Source organism: Drosophila suzukii, chromosome 2L (assembly GCF_043229965.1).
Source record: "Drosophila suzukii chromosome 2L, CBGP_Dsuzu_IsoJpt1.0, whole genome shotgun sequence".
NCBI lineage: Eukaryota > Metazoa > Arthropoda > Insecta > Diptera > Drosophilidae > Drosophila > Drosophila suzukii.
Window position 1 is genome coordinate 21,795,324 of NC_092080.1, and position 27,425 is coordinate 21,822,748.

General features: G+C 43.9%; 3 protein-coding genes across 4 annotated transcripts; 1 reads left to right on the forward strand and 2 right to left on the reverse strand.

Annotated features, from left to right (window-relative positions):
- Positions 1 to 2,260: 2,260 nt before the first annotated feature.
- On the reverse strand, positions 2,261 to 4,554 carry Cog8 (conserved oligomeric Golgi complex subunit 8). Its single transcript, XM_017070146.4, has 5 exons — positions 4,394 to 4,554; positions 3,857 to 4,329; positions 3,590 to 3,803; positions 3,248 to 3,429; positions 2,261 to 3,180 (listed from the first exon to the last, which is right to left on the reverse strand). The coding sequence occupies exons 1-5, from the start codon at positions 4,464 to 4,466 to the stop codon at positions 2,410 to 2,412; spliced, it is 1,713 nt and encodes a 570-aa protein (XP_016925635.3). The 5' UTR covers positions 4,467 to 4,554; the 3' UTR covers positions 2,261 to 2,409.
- Positions 4,555 to 8,252: 3,698 nt separating this feature from the next.
- On the forward strand, positions 8,253 to 16,415 carry spz4 (Spaetzle domain-containing protein 4). Its single transcript, XM_017073645.4, has 3 exons — positions 8,253 to 8,647; positions 14,450 to 15,732; positions 15,789 to 16,415. The coding sequence occupies exons 1-3, from the start codon at positions 8,591 to 8,593 to the stop codon at positions 16,240 to 16,242; spliced, it is 1,794 nt and encodes a 597-aa protein (XP_016929134.3). The 5' UTR covers positions 8,253 to 8,590; the 3' UTR covers positions 16,243 to 16,415.
- Positions 16,416 to 17,092: 677 nt separating this feature from the next.
- Positions 17,093 to 26,501, reverse strand: Dlg5 (Discs large 5). Of its 2 annotated transcripts, XM_017084319.4 has the most exons (10): positions 26,283 to 26,496; positions 24,427 to 24,519; positions 20,307 to 24,365; positions 19,881 to 20,246; positions 19,293 to 19,547; positions 19,010 to 19,229; positions 18,717 to 18,955; positions 18,430 to 18,659; positions 18,155 to 18,371; positions 17,093 to 18,089 (listed from the first exon to the last, which is right to left on the reverse strand). In XM_017084319.4, exons 2-10 carry the CDS (start codon positions 24,479 to 24,481, stop codon positions 17,986 to 17,988), a joined length of 5,745 nt encoding a protein of 1,914 aa, XP_016939808.3. In that variant the 5' UTR covers positions 24,482 to 24,519; positions 26,283 to 26,496; the 3' UTR covers positions 17,093 to 17,985. The 2 variants fall into 2 exon arrangements, 1 of the variants encoding a protein (XP_016939808.3); XR_010653433.2 differs by lacking the exons at positions 17,093 to 18,089; positions 18,155 to 18,371; positions 18,430 to 18,659; positions 18,717 to 18,955; positions 19,010 to 19,229 and having other exon boundaries at positions 19,408 to 19,547; positions 19,758 to 20,246; positions 26,283 to 26,501.
- Positions 26,502 to 27,425: the final 924 nt, after the last annotated feature.

Sequence of the window (27,425 nt, forward strand, 5' to 3'; positions counted from 1 at the left end):
TAAAATTTTTTTAAAAATTATATCAACCTTGTATTCCAAAAATATTTATTTATACTTATATTTTAACAGCAATAAGTATTATTAAAGACTATTTCTGTTCCTCTAAAGATTCCCCCCACAGTTTCTTTTTTGCTCCTTGTTCATTTTTTGGGGACAACACTTTTCAGGTGTGGAAAATCGGCTTTTCAGGTTAACAAAATCAACTTGGTAACGAATTAAAACGAACCGAAAAGCGAGTGGCCAGCAAAAACAGGCAGAAAGGCAAACAGAAGGGGGTGTACGTATGTGGGGGCTTTGGAAAAATGCAAAATAAACGAGGGGCTGGCAAAAACGAAGGCAGCGAGCGTGTAAAAGGCCTCGCAAACTCAATCAATCAACGGACGGTATAAAGCGCGTATACGCAGTGTTGTCCATGCCAAAGTAACAAATGAACACACACCAGAACGCATCACACACACACGCACACGTGGAGCGCAAACACAGACGCACACAGACTCAGGTTGTTAGCCGCTTGTTTCGCACTGCTTGCCAAATACCACAAAATCTATTTCGATTCGCAATCAAAATCCCAAATTCCATTTGTACTATGACGAGTCCGAACCATGGACTATGGACTCCGGACTACGGACTACGGACCCCGGACTCTGGACTACGGCTATTTGTGCGTGTGTGGAGTGGAGTAGGCCGGAGATTGGGAGAGACTGCGATTGGGAAATCGTGGCCAACTTGTGCTTGAGTGCTTTCGTTTGTATTTAGTGGTGGACTTAAAAATACAGAGGCCCCAGTCCCGATCGGCCTGTATCTGCAGCCACCTCCTCGATCCAACCCCTTTGATTGAACCCCCGAAAAGTGGGACTCCACAAAGGCCGTGGCCACAAACGCATCCGGCGCTGACGTTGAACGATGAGTCCCGCTGAATGCCAAACGGCTAGGCCCATTTCCATGTCCTATTCCTATGCTTTTTCACTCAGAAAAAACATATGAGGGTTTTGAAATAAAGGTGTCCAAAAGTATGCAACAATTTATATGGATTTATTGTGTAGTGCGAAAAAGCATTTCAAAAGATGATCTATTTTCACTGTAAAAATGATCTCAAAACTTTTAGGAATAGTGTAGTAATTTAACATACATTTTTCGTAAGTTACCTTAAAATATCGCAATACATTCATGCATTTCAGTTGATATCGTTCATATGAAATAAACATTTAACCACAAAGCGAAATTGGTTTTCGACTAATATTGAAAATTACATTATCGAGGGTTTATCTGGAGATTAAATATATATTTTAAATAACATTTTTGGCGTCTAAAATATGCAACCATATATTTTATGAATACAAGTACAATAGATTCATTGAAAAACTACTATTATTTAGACAACGCATACTTTTAGACACCTTACATCACACTTATCAGTGACTTCAAACTTATTGTAATTTTTTAGGCACCATTATATACTTGCCTAAAAATAAAATATTTTAAAACCAAGAACAAAACAACAAATTGATACCTATTTTTTTAACAAAGCAAACATTTTATTTTTTGCGCAGTGCATACGTTTGTGATCCGCCCCCTCCCCCACCAGTTGTCCATTCAGCTGCCATGTTTTCCAATTTTCGGCGCACTGCGTTGCATTCAGATTCGTTCAGATGCAACAGCAGTGGAACAACAGCAACAAACGGCGCTCGCTTTTCCCGAAATTTAGTCATTGTTCGCGAAATTGCTTATAAACGCGACCCCACCGCCCCGGCCGCTTTCCCATTTTCCGGACTGCCCAATCTGACCTGCCATGTCGACGCTTTAGTCAGGCCAAATTCAAATGGAAGGGAGTGAGTGGGGCTGATTGCAACTCTTTGGCTTTGGCTTTGGTGGTTGGCCAACCGCAGCGAGCCGCTTTCTGATCGCCGGACGCCTAAGTAAAAATATTATTACACTCTCGTGGCCCCCAGTAAAAGGGGTTCCCCAGTGGGTCAGCACACAAGAGCCCCGCGAAAAACCATACGCGCCCAATCGCGAATTTATTCACCGGAAAATGTTGTAAATTAACAAAACGATTGAGTGGAAGAACCGCTTAAACCTCTTACCACGTTTAGCCTTAAATGGATGAATATGGTTGGGGCACGGTCATATAATAGTAAATTAGGCATATGAAAGCAAGGATAAGGGTCTTCACAACCCTTAAAGCCTTGCTTATTAAATGACATTACAGTGGAGTATCGGATGGTAACGACAAAGTATCACAAAATTTTAACGACTATACTTTTCATTAATACACAACATTTTGATTTAATAAGTTTCTTTAAAAAGAAATAAACTTAGCAGTTTAAAGATACATAAATATTGGAATATATTTTACAACTAATGCATATATTGTTATACTACTCCTATTAACGTGTTGATTGGTTTGCTTTATCCCTCGGCAGTGACAGGCACTCCAACGCTTGTCTTCGTTTCAATGGGGGCTTCCTGCGGCTGCACCAGCGCCTTGGTGGGCAGTAGGTGCTTCAGGGGTTCCAGGATGCGTGCCTGCTCTAGGTATGTAAGCTGCTGTTGCTCCAGCTGAAGCAGACTAATCCCCAAGTGAACGGTCAGCGACTGCGGAGGGAAGACGCCGTGGATGCACCTCTGCATATAGGGCACCAGGTCGTACGCCAGACAGGAACAGAGTCGAGTAAAAGCCTCCCTTTCGCTGCCAGCGAAGGCCTGCTGCTCCTGCCGATAAAAGGCCAGCACTCGCTGGGAGGCCAGTTGCAGCGAGTGCTGCAGACAGCGGGTCACATCGGTAGCCAGGGCCAAGGGAGCACACAGACGCAGCTCGTTCAAGGCAGTCAGATAACCATTGCACAGGGCTGCTAGGGGATAGAAATCCAAGAGGGTTTCCGGAGGCGCAAAGGACTCCTGCTCGGGATCCAGCTGCTTGCGGGCGTGCGAGTGCAGTGCCACCTTGTTGATCAGCGTGAATCTCTCCAACTCCCTCTCGAACTGCTCGTTTACCTGCTCCACACTGCTCTCAAACCGTCTGCGGATCACTCCCACGAAAATGGGCGCCATAAGGGCACGGAAATCGGCTCCCACGCGGCTGAAGGACAGCCCGAAGTACATGCACTGGCCCAGCACTGTCTCAACAGAGCCCACTCCCAGCTGTAGATCCTTCTCCAGCGTTTGTAAGAAGTCGTTGATCTAAAGAAGCAGGCAGAAATACAATTAGTATTTCACAATTTTTAAAAGGTGGCTATGAACTATACACCTTGTTGTGCAGCCAGGCCTGGAAAAGTCGGTCCCCATTGCAGCTCACCCCCTGAAGAGGTCTCAAGGAACTCTGAGTCTTCAAGCTGCCGTCCTCCTCCGGAAAAATGGCACGGTACTGGGTAATGATGTTAAAAAGATTGATGCGCGTGATCTCAATGGTTTTGGATAGGTGTTGCTGGGCTGTGGGAAGAAAAAGAAGTTTACAGTTTTGAATAAATGTACTTAGATTAGCTCTTCCTATCCGTGAATAATCACAGTTGACAGGATTAAAGGTGCAAAAAATAAATTGTTTAGGATTATAATCCAAAAAGCTCCTTGTACAAATCTAGTGCCGGCTTACCATCTCCAGTGGGTATGGCCTCCAGGCAAGAGGTCAACCAGGCGTCCCTTGCCTGCAGGAACTTCAGGCGCAGCTCGTTGTCCCCGAAGGCCTGCATCCGGCGCAGATAACCCACGATCTGCAGGCACTTGGGCAACTGCAGGTCGGTCCGCAGTTGTGCCACCAGCTGCACCAGCATGGTGTGCCACAGGGCTTCCACCGAGCGCACAATGCTCTGTAAAGGATTAGCTTAGATTACAAAGGTAGGATGAGACAAGAACAACCCACTTTGACCACGGGAATGTGTCCTTGGTGCTGGCCCAAGCGAGTGGCATAGGCGGCCAGCTCCAGGGCCTCCTCGTAGCGACCCTCGCGGATGCAGCGCTCCATGAGTTGCGGAAGCTCCAGGACCTCCAACAACTGGGCGTTCTTTTGTAAAGTAATGGAGTTGAGGCGCCGCTGCTCGTTCAGTTCGGCAGAGTCTTGCAGGAAGCGTTCGCACTGGACACTAAGATCTGGCAGCTTGCCCACCAGCGTGTCCAGCTGCTGCTCCGAGCGCAGGAACTCGCTGAAGATCGAACGCGAGTTCTCCGCCGTGGTGATGAAGGTCCTGTAGTTGGAGATGGCCAGGTCCTGCGTCTGCTCCAGGATGCTGCGCGCCTCGTCTGCCAGGCGCGTCTGCTCCTTCCTCAGCTGCTCCACCTTGCAGGTGCCCAGTTTGGCCAGGTAGTTGTCCAACTCCGGATTGCCACGCAGGTTGTCTGGTGGGCACACAAAACATGCATGAGCTCTGGCCATTTCGGAGCTCTCTAGTGCCAAACTCACCCGGCACTCCGTCGGGAAATATCAGCTTCAGCACCCTCTCATTCTCCAGGTCCATTTTGTCCGGAAAATCCATTTGTTTCTGGTTAAAATTCCGAAATTATCCAATTTGTAGTCGCTAAGAAAATTGCCTATGAAAAACAGCTGATTAGAGATGTGAGATATCGTTAGCGGAGACACCCTCCACACGTAACGATGACTTCAAAATATATCGATAACGACGCAAATGTGAGAAAAATGCTATCGAAATGTCAGTCAGCTAACGTCTTTTCAAAATTATGTGCACAAACAATGGAACTATTTTAGAGTTGTTCCTAATAAAGTACATTCGAAATTATTTGGTAATTTCATTATAAATAAAAACACAAATGCTAATATAATCTGGTTTCATTTTTTTTCAAAAAAGTAATGCTTAATAATGAATTACTTTTGAGAATGTAATGTCAATGGAAATTTAATTCATTACTTTGAAAAAAGGTTTCAGCAATGCCAATGAAAAAACAATTCATTACTTTCTAATTCAATGAAAAAAAATGCGTTACTTTTGGCCAAACTAATTCTAATGGAAAAATATTTTATTACAATTGAAAAGTATAATGCTACTGACTGTTTTCCATTACAAATTATAATAATAATGAAAAACTGTATAATTAATTAATTGGAGGTCAATGAAATCTGAAGCTATGACCAATTTAATTCAATCCAATGTAAATTAAATTGGCACCGCACATAATGTCACCATCTTAAGAATTCGCGGTTTGCCTACGAGCCAGCACAGATATTTTGAAAAATCTAAAGCTTTTATTAGAGTTTCATTTTAAAATCGTATTTAGTTCAACAAAATGTCTAATACATCTTTACTGACTGCTATGTTATTACCCCCAAAAAAAAGTGTTTTCAAAGGTATTTGGGAGAGTTAAACCTATTTGTATTTGCGGCGTTTGTCAATATGGATTAGAATCCTCTGAAGACTAAGTTCCCCCATATGATTTTAGGTCTTCAAAGTTGTCCCTATTGTAAAAGTATTTTTGCTGGTAAAAGCTTCCAACGCATCTTACGCTTTTGAAACGCACTTTACTTTCCTGTGGCCCAGACCTCCGATTAAATCGTTCAGCTGGAGTGAACCTGCTTCTCAGGCACAACCGCAGCCGCAGTTATTATTTTTGCACTTTCACTTGCTCTGACCCAAATATCGATGGCAGTGAGGAGACTCGATTCTTTTTTCGGTATCACCTTCACTAAATCACCCTAAAGTTAATATTAAAACAGGGTCCGCTGATGAAAAGTTTATATAGAATTTATACTTTTATTGCTTCTTGACATATTTATTATGAAATCTTAAACAATTCTTAAAGAAAAAAATAAGAAATACATATGATTCTTTACTTTAAATCTTTTATGGTTTGAATGTTGGTTACACATCCACCATGGCAAAAATTTCGCAATCGCAATTATTTGGCAATCGCCAATGAAAACCAGTTTTGTGGGTTCAGGACAGGGGGCTGGCTGGAAAAGGGAGTGAAAATCCATCAGCGACCACCCACTCCACTGGTGGACCCGAACTCTCTCCACCGAAAAACCCACCGCCCACCACCTCACCGCCTCACCACCCACCGCTACCTGGTGGCGCAATTCTTACTCAATGGGAGTCTTCGTGGCCAATAAAAAACGGACGATGAGGAACTGCAGTAACACAATATTGTTCGTGCCGCGTCTTGTGGGCGGAGATGGGGACATCGGTGGGCGGTGGGCGGCTACGAGGGGCGGGCGAGGACATAATAAACACACAACGATAATTAAACTGCGGTTAGCCCGGCCAACAGACCGCTTTCAACAGTTCGCTGGCAGCAGCGAGGGTCGGTCAAAGAAAACGAAAAGTAATCAAAAAAAACTTTAAAATAAATATATAATTTAATTGAAGGGAACCATTTATATGGTTACTCATCATCAATAAATATATAATTTAATTGAACGGAACCATTAATATTAATTAAGTACTCATCGCAATATATGTTTACTATTTTTAACATCTTTGTATACAAAGAAAAGGCCTTGATACTCAACTCGAACATATAAATGTTATTCCTATCGATTCGTAATATTTAATCACTAACTTTCTAAGACTTAAATAAAGTTAGTTTCGTTAACGTTAATCATTTGCCAAACTTAGAAAAACGATTAAAAAGATCAAAATCAATAAGATAATCAAAACATTTTGTAAGTAAACATAAACATAAGTTGGTATTATGGAGTCTCATCAGTTCTTTAACGGTCCATAATAAATTAAAACATAAACATTATTTACGATTAAAAATTTCCTCCAACCACTTTTTTCTAGCTATAGCTACTGGGCCTTAATCAGGGAAGATGTTATTTACATTGTGTTTTAATACAAGTGTATTCCTTTATACTTACTATTTACTATTTGTAGGTTTTAAATATTATTGAATAGGTTTATGGACTTGGTGAATACATTGGCGAAGACGATATTGCTATTATATATTTCAAATATAAAATTAATCAAACCTTTTGTAAGAGATTGGTGGTAGACAAAAGACTTAAATAAATTTGAAGTTCCACATGAAGAGGTTTTGCAAATCAGCCGAACAAGAACACAGTCACCCCTCGCTAAAGCAGCTCCCGCAATCAAGTCCCGAAGATGCGCGCCAAAACAAGCTCTGTTCTCGGCGCGGCGTCTAATCCTCGACTTTACGAAACAACAACAACAACAACAACAACTACAACAACAACTACAACAGCACTTGCAACACCAGCGGCCGCAAATGAATCAAAACAAAGCCCGCGCAACAACAAATGTTTGGGTCCACCACTGACCTACTAAGAAGACTGCGCGACGCACTCTCCGCCTGGGAGCGTTGAGCACTACGAGAACTGGGGAGAACCGGGGGCTCTGGCTGCCGAGCTCCCGAGCTCCGAAGACTGTCTTCGGTTCTTCGTTGCGTGTGGCGCTTTTTCTTGTCGCTGTATAGTACTCCTCTGCTTTCTGGCCTTTTGTTTTTTTCTTTTTTGCGCTGGGTCGTTTTTCAGCGTTTGTCGACGAATAATAAATAAGAAAAAGTTTTCCTGCAAAAGCAAACCAAAAAGCAAAAACAAAAGCAAGCCGAACCGTAAAAATAAAAAGCGTTTTCGCTGGCGCAGAGCTGAGATCCATCGACCGATCGCACCGCCTCTTTCTCTTCGTCACTCTTCCTCTCTACACTGGGAAAAAAGAGGTCTATTTTTCAGATATAGATATGAATAGCAATTACTAGCAGATATGAATACCATACAACCACTAACATATGTATATAGTATAACAATAATATAATATAACAATAATACTTTTTGTGCCATTTTATTTATTTCTAATAACCGGGTGATCTGACACTTTAAAAGTTTATTTTCATTTTATTACCCCAAACTATTCTTTATAATGTACTATATAAGAAAAACATTTTTATTTAGCCTGGAAATGGTTAATTACCATTAGTTAGGTACATACATGTATGACTATTAAATAAATCTAATTTGTAAATGAAATTTTTTTTAATCTAATTTTTAAATTTAAAAAAAATATATGTTCCATAAGGAGTTACTAGTGTTTTTAATAAAATAATGATTTCTATGAATTCTTCATCCAACTTAACAAAATATTGTTCTTAATAAATAATGAAATATTCAAAACTGAAACTTACATACGCCCAAGAACAATATAAATTATTTAAAATTATTTCAATATGTTGGCCAGTTTCTCCCAGTGTAGTGGAGCTGGGTGCGAGGAGGAGGAAGAGAAAGAGAGAGACCGACGTCTTGCCGTGGGACTTTGGGGCTCGATCAGCCGCTGGTGGCGTCGCAGTTGCAAACGTGAGTTCGAGGCGTGTGAACGTGATTTTAGGCTTTTCGCTGGTCCTCCTCGATTTCCTCGATTTCGGCGCAGTGGGAAAAGCCCCCTGCCCAGAGAAAAACAGAAGCGGGACCCCAGAGGTCGCGGAAACTGCATACGATTTGCAGTTGTGTGGAAATATGGACTTTACCACTAATTTTCATAGCCCTGCGAGTGTGTGTGAGCGTGCGAGTGTGAAATCTGCGTGAAACATTGCCAAATCCTTCGACAGATTTCTATTTGCACCTATTTTGCATTCGGCATTCGGCATTTGGCATTTGCCATCGACGCGAGTGTCAATCGAGTGAAAGTAAACAATGGTGGGCATGGGCACCCAAATGGATAGGCGATCGCGGATCACTAGACCAATAACGGTAAGTGGGGTTGGCCCATGGCGATTGCCTTGCATAACAAAGTGTCAAAAAGTTAACAATCCCAATATAAAACAAATACAATACGTCAATAGGTAAAATTATGTTATATAAAAATGAAATTACTTTATAACCGCAAATAGGTATTAAAGCCACAAATATTCGGCGTATCCGATATGCTACTTTCTATCCCTAAAAAGTAATTATTAATTTTATTTAAAGTGAATTTGAGCTTTAATAGAACACACTAGACGATATGCTTATGATATATAATATGTGATACATGATATACGATATATGACATATGATATATGATATATATATGATATGAGAAAGTTTTATGTTGCCCTTATCCGTTTAATGGTTATAATTAAATTCAATTTGGCTAAAATGCTTTGATAATTATAATATTATTTATTTTTCCTACCGGAATTAAGGTTTATAAAATAAATATATTATTATTTTACACCGAATCTCTATAAAATCAAATCAATAACTAAATTATATTTTTAAACCTTTTTTACCGCATTTAAACTCCCACTTTATATTATTGTTTTACACTGATTCCCTTTTGAATCAAACAAAAATCAATCAATCAACTCAAACTCACTGCAGATCGGAATATTTCAATATTAGTGTCCAGAAGCCAGAAGCCATTGATGAAAACGAAATCGCAATTAAAAGATGGTCACACGTCCCCGTCATTTTTTAAAAATGTGTTGAAATCGATCAACGTTGGGCTAAGCGTTTTATGCATATTAACAACTTCTGTCCCCCCGAGTGCGAGTGGGCTTTGTTTTCTTTTAACGCATGACTACGCAATCATAAAAGCATAACCAACAACGAAAATGCTCAAAGTTTCCGCTGTGTTTGCCGTTGTGGTTGGCATTGCCGGTCCCAAACAGAGGAGGAAAAAAAGAGAGAGAAACGGAATAAAATAAAAAGTTTCACTTTCTTCGAGAGCAATGCGGCTGGCCTGGGATCGACTCGTTGGATTTGGTCCAAGCCTAAAGCCAAAACCAAAAGCCAAACTACAGCTAAAACCACACCAAACCGAAAGCGAATCGGCTGCCCAAAATATCGACTTGCCAAAATTGGGATGCGAAGAAGTTCGCGGCCTTTTCCGGCGGTGTCCAATCAGTGAAATTTTTTGTTTAATTAGCCATTTTGCCATGAATATGCATTGCCCAAGTCTGGGAAGGGAAATGAAGAGCTTGCAGCGAGGCAAGTCAAGTTTGTTGCCAGAGTCTTTTGTTTGGGCTGCACTGCAGCCTCGTCGAGTTTGTCGCCTGAGTCTTTTGTTTTGGTGGGGAAAATTTCACCACTCGCCAGCTGCTCGCCTGGCAATTAGCAGAAACAGCAGCGGCAAAGCCAAATTTGGTTAAGTGTAACATCAACTTCATTTCCAGAGCCAATTGAATTTATAAATAATTCATTCTAGCCACTCGCCAAGAGAGTTGCAGATGGATGGACGGACGGGCGGGCAACTTGTATTTGTATTTGGGAAATGAAGACATAGACTGGAACGTCTCCTCCGCGAGACACCCTCCTTCCTCCCCCGCCCCGCACCCCTCCTGTCCCCCGGCAGACTGGGTTTTCGTAGAAAGTCGCTGACACATTAAAGTGTTGCAATACGTTTCTCTGACGACAGCTCGGCATCGTCTGCGATTGACAAATGTCTTCCTCGATGCGAGTTGACTTAATGCCCATTTGCACTGCACCGCTGCATCCAGTGCTGCCAACTTTAAGCCTCAAGAAGCGGCTATTAGAAGCCAGCAAAAAAAGCCAGCTACCTGTATCTAATACCACGATCGTTAAATATTTTTAATACTAGCATTTCATTCTCATTATTCCGTTTATGATAGCTAGCGTTTGTTTACATAACATGGGATACTTTCTTTATTTTGAAATCTAAACCAATATATATAAAATTGTCATCCGAAGTAGGTTGTGTCTTATTATTATATAGTATTATATACCTACAATATATTTTAATTTTTTCATGATGACCTACCCACAGTTAGACTGTATTCAACAATATGGCTAAATTTGTGTTAAAATTCAGTCTTAAAGAAAGGGCCTAGTTTTCTGTACTAAGGGTTTTTAGGAAATTTTGTTAATGTTGAATATTTCCAAATCCAAGGCTAATCAAAATCTATACTTATCTAGATTTGTGAAATCGTATGATTCTGACTGAAAAAAGGCCATTCTGCCACCACTGCCTCCAGTGGTTGCAAGCTCTCACGGCTGATTGGACATATACATATTGATTTGTTTCGCCGACTTGGGCTGCTGACAGCAGCATTTGCTCCAATTTCCCCGTGGATCCTTCGCTTCCAAGAAATATGACAATGTTAATGAATGGGATTCGGCTTAATTGTCTCGATGCACATGACAATCGACACTAATGCCAGCTGGCTTATTTATTTTTTGCCGAACAAAGCGAAAGTAATTCTGCTTTCCATTTCAGGCGTCTTCTCTTGCGGTGTGACCTGATTTGATTTTCAACACAAATTAGTTCGCAGAGAGCCATTTGTTTCGCACCCAAGTTGCGGTCTCATCCTCCGGTCTCAGACTCAGACCTCGGATCACTTTCTTCTCGTAATTGCCATGGTCTGGGTGCCGTGGAGCACTTGATTGAAGTACTTTTCCAAATGGGAGAAATGGGCATTAGTGCCGAAAGGAATTCCACCTTGTCATTGATATTTAAATTTGATTCGAGTAGATGATGTATGAGAACTATTTGCCCAAACCTCTCTGAACTGAAACCCAGAAAACTTTCAACCTTAATTATGGATACATTGCGTTCTAATTCAATATTGTAAGTGATAGATTTGATACAATGACTTAACAAAAGATTCAATTCGACCTTAATGGGTATATTACCATATAATCACGATGTTAACGTTAAAAACGTCTGATACTTTTCAAATAACTTTGATTATTACAAGTGCTTAAGAATTTTCTTTTTCTTCTATAACATTTTATACACTTTTTTCCCAAAATAATCGTAATGATTTTGAACTTATTAATTTAAAACAATTTTTTTAAATTATAAGATAGACTTTGGCTACTTGAAAATTCCCTGAAAGTATTACTTAATATCTCAAGCATTGACCTTGCTTGCATATGCAAATGGGGCTGGAATTTTCCCGAAACCCAGAAACAAGAGATGGCCAAAGATCAGTGATGGATATTACCTAACCGCATGGCCAATCGTGCTGTGCTCACATTTTGGACACACATCCGCCAGCGAACGGCCCACAAGGGAGCCGATCACTTTCTTTTCTTTGGTGAATCACCCGCGATCGATTTGTGTGCGCCACATGTGATTGGGGCTGCGGGCTTCGAAAGATAACCGAAAACCAAATACCGAGTGCACATCAGTTTTGGCCAACCGGTTCGGTTACCAGGGCCCCTCGAATAAAAGACCGAAGATTCGGTCCGAGAGACCCTATTAGGACCGACCTGAGGTACACTATCCCGGCTTTCTGGCGGCAATTGTGCAACCGAAAAGGAAAGTTGAAAGGGCCCCTGGGCGAGGGAGGCGAGGCGGGAAATGCCATGGCTTTTCCAGCGCGCCGCAATTTACTTTTACTTGGGTAACCCATTTCGCTTTTGATTGCTCTTTGCATTTCACTTTGCCGGCTGCCAGTGGCCGGTGGCCAGTTGCAAGTTGTCCGCCGCCAGCTGCCGGTTGTTGGTTGTTGGTTGTTTTTTGTCGGTTGCTGGTTGCCGGTGAGCCACTCGGGTGGTGCGGGGTGGCCAGGGTGGTGCAGGGTGCTGGGGATCGGTCGGCGGCCAGTCTGGCGCGATGGTATCCATGCAGAGAGAGAAAAACAGGTAGTTAATGTCTAAAGTATGCGCAGTTCTTTATACCATTGCGACAATTTGCTCCTTTTCTTAAACTTTGAATTATTTAATAATGATAGTCTATTGTCTATTTCATGAAATGAGCAAATTCGTGTGTAAACACCATTTCATGAATTCGAGAACATCAAAAGTTGACTCTCAATTCAGACCCAATGCATGAATTGCTAGGGCCTACTTTGTTCTATAGAGCTCTATAAAAATTTCAAAAAAACTGACAGTTCAGCTAATATAATTTCACGAATTTGTCTGTGCTCTTCAAACAGTGGCTATTTTCATTTCATTTGTTGGAAAATACATGAAATTCGTAGCATAAACATATGTTTTAAATATGTTTTTCAATAAGATAAAACTTGTATACCTTATTTTTGTTGGAAATCGGATTTTTTTTTGTATAAAATTCTTTCTTTTTATCATAAATATCAAATATATTACGATTCAGAATAAAACAATTATTACTTTAAAAGGAAGGATTCAATTATTATTTAAGATTTTAAGAATTCTAATGTGGGTGAATAGCAATATATAATATATCCTTTTCAAGAAAAATGTGTAAGACATATATTTATAAATTATCCACTCGCTTGCAACAGAGTTTATATTATCACATCTGTTGTAATAATTTTTACCCTTTATGCTTATTTCGAATGCAGTTTGGAAAAGGTTAAAAACGTTCTCCCAGTGTAATGGCTGCTGCAATTGCGGCCATTCTCTCTCTTGAGCTGCAGTCTGGAGGTGGCATGCAAATGCACATCGATCATCTTTATGACTTGTGATTGTCCAGTTGGCTTTGCGTGAAAGTAAAATTTGATTTTCTACCGGCTGCAGTCGAGTATACGGCTCTGGCAATTCGTTTTGGCCGGGTGAGAGCCGCCTGGCCTTTTCAGACCTCCCATCCCAGGTGCATTGAGCCCACTTGACTCCACTTCGCCGCCACAAAAAATGATGTTTTAGCGTCACGCCATTTGCTTATCAGCGAGCGCCTGTCGTTTCAATTAAGATTTCCTCTACTCAGCTGGAGCCGCTGAGTCTTTCCATTAGCCCAACCTACCCAGCTGTAAGGAAAAGCCTTTCCAAAAGCCGGAAATGAAGAAAACAAAATTCACACAGTTTACAATATTGAATAATAAATCTACAAGCCATTATAAAAGAAAGAAGTGAAATCTAGGGTCATTTCATTCATTTTATTTCATCTTTGCAACAGCAAACCATTTCTTAACCCATAAGTCTATGAATTTAATATTTTAAATTTAAAACATTGTTACATTTGTTCATTGACTTTATAGTGTAAGATATAGTCTTCAACTTTATACTTAACATATTGATAGCATTGCAGAGGGTATTATGATATCAATCAGAAGTTGAAGGAGATGTTTCTGACCCTATAAAGCATATATATTATTGATCAACATCACTAGACAAGTTGATCTAGCCGTTTCTGTTTTTCCTTCCGTTTCTAAGCCAAGTGGTCTCTAATTTTTAAAACTAACGGCAGGAAATTTTCCCAAGAGTCTTTTTTCTGTGTTAGGAAGAATATAAGTGACAGCCATCCGAAATGGATAACTATATATTATAATATATATATAGTTATGGTTCCCATACAATTGACCGGAAAAATAATATAGTATGATATAATTATTCATGTCAGAATCGGATGACTATATCATATAGCTGTAACAGAAACAATCGATGTATTTATGTACAAGACAATAATATAATATACATATTAACTTCGACTTGCCGATGTTACATTCCTAACTTGATGAAAATATTTTATGTCAATATATTTTTAATTTTTTAATCCTTTTTTTGTTTTTTTTTAAATTAAATAATTTGTATCAAAATATATTGGTGGATCCTAAAAAAATTTGTTATATACACAAAATATAACATTTGTTAGCTAACTGACTAAAATTCCGATCTCTCCCCTTACAGTGCGATGTCATGTGGTGTCTGCTGGTCATCTTGGCGGTGGCTCTACCATTAGTCTCCGCGGGCTTTGGCTTCGATTCGGCCAATTCGTGCAGTCCCAATGGGAAAATGTCGCGACGTGGTCGGGCCCAGATGCTGGCGGCGATTCCCTGTGACCTGGGTCAGCAGGCCTTCTGCCATTTGCCCGGATCAGCTTATCCGTGGCACGCAGTCCGGCGATTCGTGCACGAGAACCAGGGCCTGATGAAGCGCATGTACGGCGATGTGCGGCACATTTCCATTCTTCGAGATGAGATCCAGAACAACGAGGTGGATGCGGATGACATGGAGGAGACGGCGGAGCGGTACAGCAAGGATGGGGGACGGCGTAGTGCCAAGTATCTTATGAACGGGAGGGATCGCGATCGTGATGATTTCGGGAGCTATAAGAACAATGACGTGCTCATGGAACCGCATTTTCGACCAGTTTCCACCAGTACAACGAGTACAACTAAGGCGACGACGACCACAGCTGCTCCCGAAATAATTAGCAGCACTACGGATAAGATTCCCAGTGAGATTACCAGCACAACGCCTGGAAATTCCACAAGTACGATGAGTACCACTACGTCTGTTCCACCCTCGCCTGAACATCCTGAGGTAGAGGCGGAAATTGTGGAGATACAACCCAGTCCGGAGTCGAACAGCGTCTACGAAGTGGTGCCCTCTTCAGCTCCATCAACCACTTCCACTGCAAAACCTTCACCTGCTGGGGGCGAAAATATACAGATCATCGACTCACCGCAGCTGGGATTGCGTAATCTTAGTGGAGAGGCTATACCATCCCAGGAACCAGCCACTGCCACAACTCCGAAGCCCACATCGCTGCCCAAGAGCTCGGCAGCCTCGCCCAGCAGGAGAAGGAAGCCTGCAGAGACCACCACCACAGCAGCCACTCCAAAAACCTCCAGCTCCATGTTGCCTCCGACCACAACAACAGCCACCTTGCTAACCCGCCGCAATGTCACCAAGTACTCACCCGCATCCGTGACAACGCCGATCAGCTTCGCCTCGCTCTTCTCCGGCACCTCTAGTGGGCTTTTCAGTCCGGAGAAGCTGCGCAGGCCCCTGACCACCAGTAGTACAAGTGCTCCTGCTCCAGCTCCTGTCCCAGTTCCAGTGGCAGGAGGTGTACCAGCGGGTGCCACTGGAAGCGCCACCAAGTCGGGCCTGCTGAGGGAGGGTCAACTCTTCCAGGATGCCATGAAGCAGGAGCCAGTGGCAGTGGCCAGCAACTTGCGCGGAGTGTAAGTTACTAACCTCATTCCCTTAAACATTTTTAACAATTTGATTACTCCTTCAGAAATGCCTGTCCCGTCAAGGATGAAGTGGTGGCTCCCTTCTGGGCAAACAACACCCGAGGCGAAGTGCTGGCCCTGCTCAACCTGTATCCCTTCGAGCAGTACGTCCACTGGGAGAAGTGCACCCACGAGTTCAAGCAGATGTTCTGCCGGGATGGATGCAGGTGCGAGCAGCAGTACCGGCTGCACCGATTGTTGGCCTACGATCCGCACAACGAGTGTAGAGGGATCTTCTCCGACTGGTTCCGCTTCCCGTCCAGCTGCATCTGCAAGTGCTACAACATCCCGATGGAGTTCCGGGCCACCTCACGCAGTCCAAGATCCGACAGCCGCTTCGATGCTCCAAAATCCGATCCCATCGAGGCTGCGGAGGCGGAGGTCCAGAGAGCCATCTACGAACATGCCACGGATGAGTGGTACCGCCCACGCGATGAGTTCGACTTCTTGGAGGGGTAATCCATTCGCATAACCACGGAATCAATTGTACAGTAGTTTTAGATTTTATAGCAATAAGAAACAGTACCTTTCTTCAATCAGACTCCCCCTTCTATTAATCTATAACTAACCCCCTTTCCAAATCCCATATCTTTTTGTGCTCGTTTCCAACCAACTTCCCCCTCATTTGATAAATGTTCCGTAAAACAAACTATTTATACCTTTAATCTATAACCTTGAGCTACACACTACCTTTCTTCAATCAGTCTCCCCTTTCCTAATCATATACCTTTTTAGACCCGAAATCAACTCTATATACCTCTATCTAATAGTGTTGGGATGCTCATGAGTGAGCGAACAAAAAAGAGTTCTTCACTAAACTGAGTGAGTGAATATTTTCCTTCCTATTTGATCTTTTTTGTTCACTTGACAAAAATAAGCTGTACAACAAGTGAGCAAAATGAGTGAGTTGACTCATTTAAAAAAAGAACAAGTGAACATGTTCACCTAAAAGTGCATTATTTACCCAACTCTACTATCTATAACCCTAAGCTTACTTTAAGAAGCGGCATTGTGTTAATGTAAATATAGACCAACATAATGCCCAAGATAGGAAAAAATTACAGAGCGAATGTACCTTGAAATACTTGCGAACGAATCGCGGCCATTGAGCTGCGTCCGATGGTATTTACTAGAGTTATTTATTTATTTATTCAGATCGTAGGTCTAAGCATTACCATAAAAGTGGCCATAACATTAACCCCAAATCTTTCAAAAGTAGCCCAGATTAAAGTGTAGGCGTTTTGGAAAAATATTTATTGCAAAAAGGTATGCGATCATATATGTAGTCTGTATATTTAGAATGCTTACGTATGTATAAAATAGATTTTATTGTATTTAATACGTTGATATATTACTGTTACTCTTTAATGCATACAAGGGTATGTTGATAAATTAGATTTATAAATTGTATTTATGTGTAGAAAAGGGTTTCCTTTCTAAGAAATTTGAAGGCATTTCAGGCACTTCATTTCAGTTTAACCGTTTACCACTTAAGGCTAGTGATAGCTTTTTTGTCAATCACTCAATTAAATAAAACTTCTATTGTTTCTTAACTAGCCGATGTTTTATTTTCAGGGTCGGCCAAAGGCACTTGCCAGAATAAGTAAAGTTGTAAGTAAAGCTCGATTTAGAAGCAGTTCTCAGAGAAAATTGGATTAGTTGAAACTATTTAATATACACAGTTGAACAGTTGAAGGGTTTAAAGCCAAACTCTATTGCCACCGAGTTTATCGAATCGTTAAGGTAAATAAAATACAAATCTATAATGTTTTTACTTACAATTACATAATAATAAATTGCATACAAACAGACTTTCGGCTTAGAATGTCGCCTTAGAAGGAAATCTAGTTCCAGACGGTATATATAAATATGATATATAAATTGTGGAAGCATTCCTTGTTTGTGATCAAGCTTGACAGAACTTATCTGCCGCACCGGACAGACGTACCGCGAACAAAGACTACATCTACAGACATAAATTAGGTGACAGAGACAAGAAACAGGTAGAAATACCGCGCCCTAATTGCAAACTCATCAGTTGCAAATCGACGCCAATTGAATACTCTGCGTTGAACAAAACAAATACGAACTCGATACTATTGATGCGCGTTGAAAAAATACTAGGCGTGAGTGTCGCGTTGTGTGCTAATAACTAAAACTAAGAAGACCCCAAGTCCAGGTTTGCAAGTCGATCCGATCGCATCAGCCACTCGTCACGGGCACCCACAGCAGCTTGTCCTGCTCCTTGTCGACGGCATCCTTGATTTGGGTGCACATGTGCTTGATGCTGACGCCGGGGATGACGGCTGAAAGAAATAATAAAGTGCGTTTAACATATTAGAAAACCGAGGTTTTTATTAATTGTTCTTACCTGATATGTACTGCTTGTAGTCTGTCTCCAGTTTCATGGCCCGTTCGTACATCTCCTTGGCCGCCTTGGCCGAGATTTTGTCGGTGCCAAAGTCGCGAATGTCGCGGATTTGTTTCGCGGACTTGAAGCGCAGCAGTAGGACAATCGGGTAGATTTGTAGACGCTGCAGGCGCTCCACGGCGGAGATCGAAACGTCCAAGATGCAGTGACGTCGATCCTGCGGGGAAAAATTAGAGCTTACAGAAGATCTAAGGCGTGGAAAGATTATTACTCACATTCTTGCAGGCATTGCTGATGGCCTCCACGGTGGTGCTCTCAAACTTGTTGCCTCTCCGCCGGTAGTCCACAAAGATATTCTCCTTCAGACCCTCCTCCATGGCCTCCTGCGAGCAGTCCATGGCAGTCACCTCGCACAGCTTGAATAGGTTGGAAAAGTCGATGGTCAGGCGGTCCATAAGGCACTCTGACAGCGGTCCAATAATCAGCACAGGCCGGCGAATGGGCGCTAAAAGATGATCATAGTATTAAATCATTTATTTATATTTCGTGAATGGTATCTTACAGTCCAGCAGCTCCACACGCTGGTAGCTAAGGGCTCCACCATCATCGTTGAGTAGGCCTAGGTCTGGAAAGAAGCTGAGCTGTGTATTGCTGAAGCTGGCAATCTCCGTGGAGTCGCGGGACGAGCTGCGCTGGTTCTTCTTGCGACGAAAAAACGATCTCCTGGCCGAAGTGCTGCCTCGTCTGGCGGTTCCCGTATCACAGTCCACCACCTCCCCCGAACGTAGTTCCTCTTCCACCCTGGGGGATGAAATGTGAAGTAGTTAAGGCAACCTAATCTCTCTCAAAACTTACTTTATTTGACTGGGTATTATGCCGCACTCCTTCCGATGACCCATGGCATCCAGCTTCCAGGCCCGCCACAAGCCAAAGGTGCCGTTAAAGACTGTGTTGTCCACGTAGAGCACCTCGTCCTTCACAAAACGCAAATCGTCCTCGTTTAACTCACCAGTCCGGTCAAACCCCACGCGAATGTAAAAGGAGTCGCCAGGCTCGTCTTTAATTTGTTTTAGAGCTGCGTGGAATATAAGTAGATAAATGAAGCTTGAAACGAAAATAAAGATCATTCGCTACTCACTGTGCAGTTTATTCTGCACCAGCATAGTGACCGTATCCGTGAGCTTTGAAATCTCGTTGGCCGCCTGTTCGGCGGTAACTCCGCTCAGGTCCACCCCGTTGTACTCCAGTATTTTATCCCCCTTTCGTATTCCTGCATGATCCGAGGGCGATCCGGTCGCCACGTCGTGCACATAGATGCCTACCTTGTTGCCACCAAACAGCTTAATGCCCAGGTTCTTTGACTTGTCCATGTGCAGAGTCACGTACCTCAGAGCTGGAATAAAAAGTTTTCGTTGTTATATGAAAGAATCAAAACATGATAGGATTTGTTAGTAGGGACGAAGATTCGGAGGTTTCTTTATGGGGTGTCATAAATCAGAGTTTTCTGTGCTAGATTTGTACCTTTCTTGGCCGGAAAATAATCATGTTCCTTACTAATTCTAATCACCCTGACTTTTTGGGCTACGATCCTGAGAATATGTACCTTATACAGCCGGAAACGCTTCCTGCTGCACGGTTACCTTCTCCGTCGAAGGATAGAAATATTGGAACATGCTACTACCCCGGGAGTGTGGTTAGTAGTGGGTGGAGTGTTGTGGCTACGTACTCTCTGCCGGAACGGATGCAGGCGGAGGCGGCAAGGCGGGCTTGGGCTCCTCATCGTAGACCGTCGACGTGGCCGATGCGGTCGTTGTTGTTGTGGTGGCCGCCGACGAGGGCATGTCCTGACTGCTGCTGATATCCGACTGGTTCTCCAGGCTGTCGGTGAAGCTCTGGTCCTTGATGGATTGATGAGAGAGCGGAGCCCTCGAGCCGGACCTCGCTGATGGAACCTGTGGTTGCAAAGGCAACGGGAAGAGCGAGTTGCGAGCAGGTGGTCGCGGTGAGTTGCGCGGAGTTGGGGAGCCCGAGTGGTTGACGGGAGATTCTGGTTCCAGATTGTGCACTCCCTCGTACTCCATCGAAGGAAACTCTGAAAGAAGAATCGCGATTAGATCGGAGATTTTGGATCGCGCAAGAATGATATACATACTCTCCGGATTGTACTGCACGAGCATTGTGAAGGAGTCGCCGCACTGCCGCAGCACGTTGGCCGCAATCTCCTGCGTGGCGGCCCGCATGTTGATGCCACATACTTCCAAGAGTTGATCGCCCACCTGGAGACCGGCACGCATCGCTGTGCTCTTATCGGCGACGGTGGATACGAAGATCCCTCCGCCGTTATTGTTGCACTGAATGGTGATACCGAGCGACTTGTCGCGCTTGTCGATGGTGACTCTTCTAAGGTCTCCGGGGCAGAGAAAATCCGCGGGCACATTGGAGTTTCGCTTTCCACTTCCGCCGCCTCCATGGCTGAGGATCTCCACATGAACTTGCGGCATGGGCGAACCGCGTCCACTGCCTCCGCCTCCTCCCACTCCAACTCCTGATCCAGTTCCATTTCCTCCAGCCATATTTGCACCATAACTGTTGTGAATGCTGGAGCTGATCAGGGAGATGGGTGCGCGATCCGAGGATGAGGCTGACATGGACCCTCCGGAAGGCGGAGCCGTGTGTGTCACATAGTGATGGTCGATGCTACCGGAGCTGTTCTTAACCATGCTGCCGCTCTTGCTGGCCACACTGGGATTGGACGGAATTCTCAGCCGCTGATTGTCTTTCTTGCGCGGAAAGGTTCCGCCCTCATAGATTACACCTCCCACTCCCGAGACTCCTCCTCCACCTACGCCCATGTAGGGGTAGGGCCCGTGTCCGTAGTCCAGGTAAGGGGCATGCGGAAGTGGATGGGGGTGTGGCAGCGGGTTGGTCTGGGCATGATGGTGCGGATGATAGTCCAGGTCGGTGGGTATTCCAACGCTGTCGTGCGGTACCACAGCCGGAGGCAGTTGTTGCAACTGCTGTTGAGGCGGTGGAGAGGGCAGTGTCAGGGGACTGGATCTGCGGTTGCTCCTCCCCCCGGGCCCAAAAGTGGGGAACAGCTGCGTGTGCCTGTTCCCCGGGATATGGTTGGACTGGAGAAACCCGCCATAGCCCCCGTGAATTCCGGAGCCAATGCTCTCACTGTCGCTCGGGTACTTGGGCACATGCCTAACCTGCATGGGCACATGGCGCTTGGCGTACACGCCGTACTCGCTGACGGCCGGACTCTTGGCGGACAGTATCGACTCGATGGAGTTCTGCGATTTCAGAGACACCACATCCGGCGGCTGGCCAGCCGGCAACGGATGACTGCCTCTCGGGGGATTCAGCGGCATGAACAAGGCGTTGGGATTGGATCCAGAGCTGTTTTTAGGCAGTGGAAGCGGGTGGAAGACGTCATAGACCTGCTGCTTGCGCACTGGAAACTCGCCGGCCGCCGGACCCGTGACTCCACCCATTGATCCCGATCCCATTGCAAAGCCCGCTGAAGACGACGAGGCATTCATCACCTGCTGCTGGGCCTGCTGACCACTGGTCTTGGGCTGGTAAAAATCGCCACTGGGTGTGATATTCAGCGACAAGCGATGGTTACTGTGCGGTCTGGATCCGTAGCGCTCCTGTGAGGGAATTTTTACTCTAGCATTGGCGCCCATCAGGGGTGCCCGCTGCATTGGCTTCTGATTAATCTCCTCGGGAGTGTAGAGCGAGTGTCTCGGATGGGTCGGATAACCGGTCATGGTCATGCCTGCAGAAGAACCAGGGGGAAACAGTGCTGAGACTCCCGAGCTCACCGGATTGGAGTTGCGGTTGGGATGCGCCTTAATGGCGCTCCCATTTGCTCCCCGGATGTGGGCCAAGGGCTTGGACATCTGTGGGGGCAACGGTGGAGGCAGCTGTTCCTGCATCAACTCTGGCGGCTGCTTCTCCGGTACTCCCACCTCACCCACAAGTTCATCATCCTTGTCCACGTTGATGGGACCGGCTGTGAAGAGTGACATCAGGGCTTGTTTCTTTTGATTGCCCCGCATGGTTCCTGTTGGGTTATCGTGTGATATGTTGGTCCGCGGCCAGGTGCCCATGCTCTTGGAGGTCTCCTTCTCTTTCTTGGTGCGTTTTTTGCGGTTAAACAAGTTTTCCTTGCTCTTCTCTGAGCTGTTCTCACTGAGCACCGAATCAAGAGCGGCGATGGCGTCATCGTGCTCCTGCTCAAAGTTATCCTCCGGTGTTCCCGGCTTGCTGAACTTGAGCTTTCGGAAGAAAAACTCAGCGAATTTGGACGGATGTTTGGTGGCGCTACTGGGCCCACTTCCTCCACCTCCACCGCTACCCGAAACATGCTGCATGGAGTCAATAGAATCCGTCTGAGCCGACGAGGTGGTCATGCCTGGCGGCAATTGGTCCTGCACGTACTTCAGCGCAAAAAGGTTAAGACCATCGCTGCGCGGGTCGTTAAGCACCTGCATCACCTCCTCGATAGACTGCACCGAGTCCATTGACTTATTGTTAATGCTCAGCACTCGGTCTCCAACGTCCAGCTCCGGTTCGTAAAAAGCCAGCGAGTTCTGCTCGATCTTTGCAATGAACACGCCCATGTCGAGTTGCAGACCATGCGGGCAATCTCGATCCCTGGTCTTCAGCTGAACAGAGTAAGCGTGCCGCTTACTATGACGAGTGCGGGAAACCAGCAGGAGGGATCGTGGAGCACATGCGCGGATTTCATCTAGAACCATTCGCTTCGACAAGGACTGGCAGTCCAGGTTGTTTACCTTGCAGATCACATCGTTGATCTTAAGCTTTCCGCAGGCAGGAGAACTGCTAGTCACGCCACACACCAGCTTCCGCTTGTTGCTGTCATCCAGGATGATGCCCAGATCGGAGGTGTGTTCGTAGCCGGACAGCTCTACTTCCAGTAGGTCCTCACCCTCGTAACTGCTTAGACGGAAACTGCGTCGGGATCCGGACGCATTACTATCCAGATTGTGACGCTCCTGCTGCTCCATTTGTTCCTTGAGCAAGTCAATCTTTTTCTGGGCCTCGTCTTTCTGCTTCTTAATCTTCTCGCTATCCCTGATGGCCATCAGCGAATCGGATATAGCCTTATCTCTTTCATGGCGCATCTTGTCGCAGAGCGTCTTCACCGAGTCCCGCTCCTGCACAATCTTCTCGCGCTGTGATATGGCCCAATCCCGAACGCGTTTGGCCTCCTCCGCATCCTGACTGGAGCGTTCCACTTCGGAGAGAGCCTTCTCCAGACTCTTGCGCAGCTTCTCCAATTCTTTGCTGTTCTCCAGCTCCTTTCCAATGGGAAACTCCTTCGACCAAGAGCTCTCGCGCGACTTCAGCAGATCGCGCTTCTTGAGCTCCGCGTTGGCCAACTGCAGAGCATTGATCTCTCCCCTCGCGAGCTGTTCATCCTTTTTTAGACGTTCTATCTCCTTGTTGGCCAGAACCAGATCATCGGACATCTTCTGGTGCTCTTGCAGCACGTTGTCCTTCTCGGAGAGCAGTTGGTTGAGCTCTTCGGTGAGCGAGACCACGTTCTTGGTCTCCTTGGAGAGCAGTACCTTCAGTGTCTGATTCTCGTCGCCCCGCTCCCGGTAGTAGTTACGATCCTTTTCCAGCTCAATGTAGGACTTCTTGTACTTCTCGCGCTCCACTGCGGCCATGTTGCGCTCTTTCTTAAGCTCGGCCAGCTTCTCGCTGCAGCTGCCATCGCATCCCTGAGGCTTCCCAAAGTAATAGGGATTCCCACTACTTCCTGGCGGCACTTGGCTGTTTCCATTCTGGGCCTGCTGGCTCTGCTGGTTTTGGGTCTCGAGCAGCAGGCGCTTGAGCCGCGCGCTCTCCTCCACTATATCCGTGAACTTGTTGCGATCGGCCACGTAGTGCTCCTGGTAGAGACTCAGTTCGGTGGCCAACTCATCGCAACGCCGCTTGGTGCTCGCGTGCTGATGGCGCAGGGTGTTCAGTTCCAGGAGTGCGGACTTGTACTGCGTCTGCAGTAGATCGTACTTTGTGCCATTTCCGCCGGTGACGCCCGACACGCCCACTCCGCTATTGACGCCCTTCGAGGGCCCGTTGTTGTTGGCCATATTGGCTGCTGTGGTGCTGCCGCTGGAATTCGACGGCGGACGGAGGGTGTTATCATAGCCCGCGTACTCCGAGCTCTCTTCTGGAATAACACGGGTAAAGTTAGATGAGGATATTGCTTGCTAAAAGATCCACAGACTTACCCTCCTGACTGCTCGTGCTGGTCAGCGAAAGATCTCCCGATGCCATCTTCGCCATCACAGCATAATTAGCTCATACTTAACATGAAGGTTAAGCTGGAAAGTAAAAGCAAACATAACCTATGATAAGTTAGATTATCAATTTGATGATTTTAAATATCATATTGGATCAGGGCTTACATTTTAAATGTAAGATACTTGTAAAACTATTTTCAAACTCTAATGTAAAAACCTAAATAATATATATATATAGGGGTCAGTAATTTAGTCTGATACTATACTGTCTGGCCTAGTTTGCCAATCTATTGTACGTTCATATGTGTGAATTCCTATCTACCTAACAACTACTTAAAATCCTTGCCAGATAGCAGCTTAGATTTATAGGGTACCAATTGGAGATTTAATCGATAAGTAAAGATTAAATATTTGAATGATACCCATTTGATATGGTCCAATTGTAAATTTAATATTTAATCGTAGCTTGTACCTGTTGATCACGGTGATAGTGCAAACGTAACGTAACAAAAACTCTAATCCCACTATGCTTATTGTTTAAAGCACACCAACAGCAGTGACTGCATTAATTATCTTCGTTTAAACACAACAGCCGTGGTCAAGATATTAGTAACATGACAAAAATAACCATTTTAAAAAATGTTTTTAAAATTTCTATTAAACCTACATTTACAGGAATGTATTTTATTATTTTGAAGGAAGCATTGTTATGATCCAAAGGGAAAACATTTTTTTTTTCGGAAAATATACATCTAAAAAGAGGTATTAAATATTTTTTGTTTGAAACTGGGTCTGTGTTAAATTTTTTTTCGATATTCTGGAAATTTAAAATATATGTTTATAATTGAATTGTTTATTGCCTATAAAACACAATTATTTGGTTGGTCATAAACTTCATAATAAAAGTTTAAAAGCTTTAGGACTAACCTAATGGTTAGAATAATAATTGTAAATATTTAAGAAAAATCTTTATAAATTATGGTAGGCCAAAACTTGTTGCTGGTGTTGATAAACTAAAATGTTTTAAATTTTTTTTCTTTTTCATCTAGCACATAGTATAAGAAATCGAACATAGGCTTTTAAGCCTGGAAAATATTGTTTTATTGACCACTGCTGTATGTATCTGAGGCATGAGAGCAAGTAGAAAAACTGAAGCACTGGAAAAACGAAACTTTCACAAATTTTGTGAAACCGCGATTTTCACAATTGAACGAATGAAATTTAAATACAACCGCAGAGTGGGATGGAAAATGGGCGGGAGTGGGGGAAGGGAGGGGGTTTCAGAGTAGGTACCTTGGATTTTGGAGCTTTTTCGAGCGGTTAGTGCTTGCGAAAACGAAATGTGTGGCAATTAAGCACTCGAGTTAGGGCATCGGGACTAAGCCAAAGAATTAATTGAAGCAGCCGAGCAGAAAGCGTAAATTAATAGCAACATGTATGCACACACGCACACTCGCACACACACTCACCGACACACCAGCACACACACACTCGAGTGCGGGCAAAACAAGTTGGCCGAATGAAAGAGAAGAAAAGCTGGCCAAACGCACAAAGGTGGAAAGCAAAGCGAATTATATAAACGCCTTTCGGAGTGGAGTTTAGTTTCGTTCCGCAGGCACTTATCTTGGCCAAGTAGCCAGCTTATTGGGCCGAAAAAAGTAACATTGCGTATGTTCCTTTTGGTCGAAAGTCTTTCACACACACACACACACACACGCACGCAAACGCAACAGCTGAATGGACGAGCGAAAGAGAGGGGGCGAGCTCCACCCCAATTCCAGGCCGGCGGGAAAGAGAGGGAGAGATGCAACAGGCGGACGAAGAACGGGACGGCCGACTTTTACCGTTTTCGCTCGGGCACCCGGATTCCGGAAGTTCCGCTCCCCAAATCGCGGGGCAAAAGGTCAATCTCCACGGCGCTCGGCGCACAGACAATTTTCCAAGGACACCCGCTCGAAGCGATGACGAATGGTCAACGAAAAACGAATGAAATAAAATAAAAAAAAAACAACACAACTTCACGAAAACGTCACTTTTCCGCTACAGCCAGTGTGACCGCGGCATCATCGATAAATGATACCGTCCGGCTCGAAGAAATATACTTTTATACCAATATTATTTTTTCAAAAATACCAAATCACCGTGACTATTAGCTCCAGTTCTTGCGCATACAGACGGCACTAAAGTGGCAACTGGTTAAACAGTTTTTGTCTTATTGTATTTCTATGATAATATAGTGATATATAGTGTAATATAATAACAGTGACTTCCTCACCGCGATTGATAAAAAAAATAAATCCAAATGTATCCCACAGTGCTCCACCTGGTGGGCCGACTCATAAATTTGTTATTATTTGTAGTTCTTTGCTGGCCCAAAAGGCGGCGCATTGGCGCGAACATTCAAAACAAATAGAATGGACCCTTTCTATTTTATTTAAAAATATAATATTGTTATTTTTAATGTACCTAATTGAAAAATTGCAGTACGACTAAACACTTAAAATATAGATTTTTTTCAACTTTTTGTTGAATTAAAACACTAAGTGCCTTGTTCTGGCTTTTTAAGCTACATCCTAATTACTTAACAAAGTAAAAGTCGATTTCCGTCATGGTCACCCAGCCCCAACACATATGAGCTAATATTACGGAAAAAATAATCGTGTTATAAAAGAGGGGTTTACTAAGAAAGCATTTTGTGAAATTCGGGTCCAAGGGTCTTTTAGGTCCTCGTAAAGATCGCTTTATACTTTTTTTTAGGTTAGGTTGGCAGATAAATGGTAGAAAAGAATGATATTTTTTTTGTTTTTTAAATTTATTTTTTTTTTTTTTAGAAAATATGAAATAAATCATAGCTTAGTTTTTTTTTATCTTATTCTCTTCTACTTCGGAGTATAGCGATATTTAAGGATTTCCGAATGTCATAGTATATTTATACACGATTCTAAAATAAATATTTTAGTTAGTTAGTGCCTTTCTTGTTGTATGTA

What these genes read in the sequence shown, in the direction of transcription:
- Cog8 (XM_017070146.4), bottom strand. Translation starts at nt 4,466, where the DNA reads ATGGATTTTCCGGACAAAATGGACCTGGAGAATGAGAGGGTGCTGAAG. An exon ending in ATTTCCCGACGGAGTGCCGG is followed by an intron (nt 4,330 to 4,393) that starts GTGAGTTTGGCA and finishes TGTGCCCACCAG; the next exon opens with ACAACCTGCGTGGCAATCCG. An exon ending in GGCCATACCCACTGGAGATG is followed by an intron (nt 3,430 to 3,589) that starts GTAAGCCGGCAC and finishes TTCTTCCCACAG; the next exon opens with CCCAGCAACACCTATCCAAA.
- spz4 (XM_017073645.4), top strand. Translation starts at nt 8,591, where the DNA reads ATGGTGGGCATGGGCACCCAAATGGATAGGCGATCGCGGATCACTAGA. An exon ending in GGATCACTAGACCAATAACG is followed by an intron (nt 8,648 to 14,449) that starts GTAAGTGGGGTT and finishes CTCCCCTTACAG; the next exon opens with TGCGATGTCATGTGGTGTCT. An exon ending in GCCAGCAACTTGCGCGGAGT is followed by an intron (nt 15,733 to 15,788) that starts GTAAGTTACTAA and finishes TTACTCCTTCAG; the next exon opens with AAATGCCTGTCCCGTCAAGG.
- Dlg5 (XM_017084319.4), bottom strand. Translation starts at nt 24,481, where the DNA reads ATGGCGAAGATGGCATCGGGAGATCTTTCGCTGACCAGCACGAGCAGT. An exon ending in GCGTGTGGAGCTGCTGGACT is followed by an intron (nt 18,660 to 18,716) that starts GTAAGATACCAT and finishes ATCATCTTTTAG; the next exon opens with CGCCCATTCGCCGGCCTGTG. An exon ending in CTACAAGCAGTACATATCAG is followed by an intron (nt 18,090 to 18,154) that starts GTAAGAACAATT and finishes TATTTCTTTCAG; the next exon opens with CCGTCATCCCCGGCGTCAGC.